The sequence below is a fragment of the Cyprinodon variegatus genome, unplaced genomic scaffold (assembly GCF_000732505.1).
Source record: "Cyprinodon variegatus isolate N-32 unplaced genomic scaffold, C_variegatus-1.0 Scaffold373, whole genome shotgun sequence".
In the NCBI taxonomy this organism is placed as follows: Eukaryota; Metazoa; Chordata; class Actinopteri; order Cyprinodontiformes; family Cyprinodontidae; genus Cyprinodon; species Cyprinodon variegatus.
In genome coordinates, this window is record NW_015150826.1 from 714,119 (window position 1) to 718,781 (window position 4,663).

General features: G+C 39.4%; 1 protein-coding gene across 3 annotated transcripts in view; it reads right to left on the minus strand.

Annotated features, from left to right (window-relative positions):
• Positions 1 to 564: 564 nt before the first annotated feature.
• The window catches only part of LOC107092267 (nuclear apoptosis-inducing factor 1-like), a 9,000-nt gene continuing 4,901 nt past the window's right edge, over positions 565 to 4,663 (minus strand). Inside the window, exons 3-4 of one of the 3 annotated variants that reach the window (XM_015386633.1) lie at positions 2,293 to 2,346; positions 565 to 2,196 (exon numbers count right to left, since the gene is read on the minus strand). In XM_015386633.1, the coding sequence (XP_015242119.1) occupies positions 1,754 to 2,196; positions 2,293 to 2,346 (497 nt within the window). In that variant the 3' untranslated portion in view covers positions 565 to 1,753. The remainder of the gene's footprint in view (positions 2,197 to 2,292; positions 2,347 to 4,663) is intronic. The other 2 variants (XM_015386632.1, XM_015386631.1) reach the window with 2 other exon arrangements.

Consider the following 4,663-nt stretch of genomic DNA (forward strand, 5'->3'; position numbering starts at 1 on the left):
GACTTGCAAACAAAGGCTACTCTACCAAATATTAACATTGATTTTCTCAGGTCTTCAAACACTTCTTTACAGTTGTATCATACAAATAAATTGTTAAAAAAATCACATATTGTGATTTCATTTTTTTTTTTTTAGATGGTGTCGCTCAGAATGGACACACCTACAATGACAATTTAAGACCCCTTCATCATTTCTAAGTTGGAGAACTTGCAAAATAGCAGGGGGTTCAAATACTTATTTTCCTCACTGTAACTATCAGAAGATATCAACTTAAGGTCACCAAACAGTTCTAAAAAAATTTTTAGGCGAACCCTTGTTTATCCCTAGAGAGCCACTTCACCAGCTTTGCACCTTACATGGAGTTTTCAGTCCTTCTGTCTAGTTTTTTCTGAGTCTTTTTACTGATGCCATCTGCAGCGAATGGTCTTACTTTTTGTTGATTAGCTTGGTTTATGTAACATTCACTGAAACAAAACACATTAAAGCCCTATTTTTTTTTAAACCTGGGCATGAACCAAACATTTATTACAATGATAAGCTTAATCCAAATCAAATTAACTGATTAACACACTCACCATAACACAGGACAGCTGCGACCAGTTGTGACAAAAAAAACTTCCAGTTCTTTCTCCTCTGTTTTAATTAAAAGTATTACATTCTTCTCCTCATCTATATTTTAATAGCTGCAAACCAGCTAGCTCTTAACTGTTGGTTCTGCTCATGTGTTTTTTCTACAATAAAAGCAGTTTACACACAACCCCTCATTTATAAAACGTAAAATCTGGGAAATTTACTGGGACGGCTTTAGCCGGGGACAGGTGGTCCTAAATGGGGAATGTCGTCGGAAATTGGGGACGGATGCCTTTATCTGAGACACACTGTGTAATAGTTTCATATGGCTGGAGCCAGGGGTCCAAACATTTACAAATGTGTATGATGTAAGGTTGTTTAAGAGTGTCCTCTACGATGCTAATTGTTTTTCTACAAATATTCCTCTTTGTTCTAACTGTGTATCCTGAGCCGGCGGTCCCAACAAATTTTTTTTTTATTTTTTATTGGCATAATACTTGATTCTTATAGAAAGTGGACCCATTCGTCACTTTACTCTATGATCAGCGGATTGATCTGAATTTAAAGCCGCTTTTACAGTCTTCGCGCACAGTACAAGGAAGGAAACAAGCCATGGTTCAGTTTTACTACAGCTGGGTTTATTCCATAAGTAAAAGAATTCACTTGAATTCTTCAATTCAAGCATTTGTTTATAAAAACGGAGATCAGACAGTTACCAACTCTTCACATATAGCTTTGTTCAATGCTTGGAGCCACAGCTTGTTTAGTTCCAGGATATAGGACCATATGATGGTCAGGTGCAGACCTCCACTCAACCATTACAGTACATGTGGAAATGTCTAGACACAGGGGGAAAAGGAAACCTACAGCAAAACCACCCAAAATGACAGTTCAAAATTTCTTTGAAGAATAGTCACTTTGTTTTTTTCTAACCATGAACAAATATAAATCCAACTTAGAATGTGCTGTTTAATTTAAAAATGAAGTGGGAGGAACCCTCCTTCACCACTGCCCTCAGTAGGAAATAAAAAAAAAGAACTTGTCACGGTTTTATCTGTTTGTACCAATAGTGTTCAAATTGAGTACAGTAAGCAGACATGATAACCGCCATAACCTCATGTTCCTGCATCTGACAGCCAGGTCCAAAGTCACTGATGCAGCTTCTCTACATCTCTTGGATGTGTTATAAAGCTGGCCGTCCATTCAGTTTGTCATGCATTAGGGAGATTGCTCCACCTGTGAAGTCTCTAAGAACTTGCACTGTCTCCCTTTGCAGCTGCAGTGACTCGCGCACAAACTCCTGCTGGGTCTCTGCCAGCTGCTGCACCGACTCTGCCAGCAGCTCCAGGGAGCGTGACACAGTCTCCAGCAGCATATTGGTGGCATGCTGCTCCTGCAGGCTCAAGGAGGCGTTCTGCAGCAAGCTGTCCCTTGAGTTGTGTGGCTGCTGACCCGAGTTAGGCAGGGAGGCTGCAGAGGCCTGCAACGTGGAAGACATCTGGGGTTGCACAGGTTTATGGATGCCATTGTTAACTTGATGCATTTCAGCGGATTTCGCTGGCTGAGTAGAAGGAAGCACGTCTTCTCGCTGATCATCGTCTGAATCTCCAAATGGGGTTTCAGTATCTAAATGTACAGAAACAACAAGAATGTTGGTCAATTTAATGTTATGGAAACTCATTCACATCTTAACCAAATGTTTAAGTAAAAACAATAAATTACCTTCTGCTGGAGGGACCTCATACTGGAAATCATACGCAGGCTGGGATGAGTCGCCTGAAAGGTTATAAAGTAGCAGTCAGTCATGTGAACATCTCATCTTAATGAAGATTTCATTGACGAGAATTTAAGCAGATGTTTGCCTGCTGAACGGAGACATCAGATACAAATAAAAACATAATGTCTTATGTCTTAAAACACAACAAACCTCTAATTGAAGGACTAGGATCATTAAAGGCATGTTCAGGGTGATGAAGCACAACTTTAAGGTAGTCCTCAAGTACAATATTCAGATTTATTCAGAGGAACATCATATGATGCTGCGAGCTGGAAGCCACACCCTTTGGGTCCCTGACCCAAACTGCCAGTTGTGACAGAGCTTGGGGTAAGTGGTTTCAGTAATATTGGTATTAATGTGATGACAATAATCCATAATTCAATTCAAAAATACTTAATTAAACCAAAAGGGAAATTAAATGTTGCAGTAACTCATAAGTTACTTCATAAGCAGGTGTTGATAACTGTAGGCAGGAAGGATCTTCTGTAGAGGTTCGTCTTGCACCGGATCAAGAAAAGACGCGTTTTGAGTCTGGCTTTGAATAAGAGGAGAGAGTCAATACTGCGGCGGTCGGGAGGAAGTTAGTTCCAGAGCTGGGGAGCAGAGCGGCTGAAGGCTCTGCTCCGCATGGTGACAAGTCAAGCTGGGGGTACACTGAGGTGGATGGAAGACGAGCAGGATCTAAGCGAGCGGGAGGAGGTGGCAATGTGAAGGAGGTCTGACAGATATGGAGGAGCAAGGTTATGGATGGCTTTGAAAGTACAGAGAAGGATTTTAAATTGTATTCTGAATTGAACTCGTAGCCAATGGAGTTGGTAAAGGACAGTCAGTGCAGTCAGTTCATCCTGCCTTCCAATATTTCTGTCGGAGCCGCTCAGACCCCCACATACCAGCGGTGCGCTGTCAATAGGATCCCATTCAACGGGCTTGTTTGTCAGACATGGTAATTTTTCTAAAGGAAAACTGCTAAGTAAAAAAGTCCTCACAATGTAACAGTGAATATTAGACACTGAATTTTTTTTTTATGTAAGAGGAAAGATGTAAATGGAAAAATCAGAGCTTAAAATAAAACTCAAGATTTGTACTTTTTTATGTTGNAGCTTAAAATAAAACTCAAGATTTGTACTTTTTTATGTTGTGTAATTTTCTTTTTCTTCGAATTGATATTATAAAACTGGTATCGAAAAAAGTATCGTTCAGGAACCTGTATTGAAGTGAAGGTATCGGTATTGGTACCGGAACCGAAAATTTTTGAACAATACCCAGCCCTACCCAGAGGACCAAAGCTTCCTTAGAAAATACAATGATGTTGTTTGTTGAGTTTGTCCAAAAGAGGCTCCTGTCTCTCTATAAGAGAAACCTCTGTGCAGATTTTTTTGTAGGTTAATATATATTTATATTTCTTTATATTTTATTCTATATACAGGAAGAACCTCGGGTCAATTTCCTATAATTATAGAGACTGGTATAAGACCAGCATGGATTGGGGTGGGGCCTATGGTTTAATATCAAAGCAGAAGAAGCAACAGTAAAAAGAAGAAAAGTTTGATTTGTATTATTTGCCTACCAGCTGGATGAATAAACCCTCCCATACAATCTTTAAGGTGGTGGACGTTTTGCCTCAATACAAAACAAAACCCCAGTGCAGTAGTGGCTTTTTTGAACTTTGAGAATGCTCGATATGGTTAACAATTGCCCCTACAAATACTTTATTATGGAGGAAGAGCAACAGCTCCTATAGGCAAAGGTTCGTAAATATAAACAATATCCTGTGATTTAGCCCATCAATATCATCACAATCAACAGACTGAAAAACTCTTGGAAAGAAATTACTGTCACTCTTAGATGACACGAAGATGCTTTGAAAGCGTGATGGGCTGTGTTTTCTACTTTCTCATGCAGTTTGGTGTTGTAAGCCTGTACTTTGTTCTGCCCCTCTAAAGTCAGCCTGGATATTAGTTAGAGGGTGAAAAGAATAAATTTCCCTTTGAGCTTAATAAATAACTTCTGAACTGAATCATGTTCAAGGTATCCATTAATCAGCACATCTAACATGGAATACAGAAGCTGAAAGGAAAAGTCCGTCATATTCAGAATTCAAGCTTCTGAAAGTACTTTAAATATAAAATTATTACATACTGTTCAATAAATGATAAGTGTTTTTAATTAAGAGCTATTTAATTTGAATGTGCTTTACTGGAGGCATCTATGTTTGTCAAAGAACACTACTGCCACCTACAGGTTTGTGACGTCACGGTGCGGTATCGGCAGTTCATCAAGTCCCAGTGCTGTATCTGGTGTTTATCCAAGTCATCT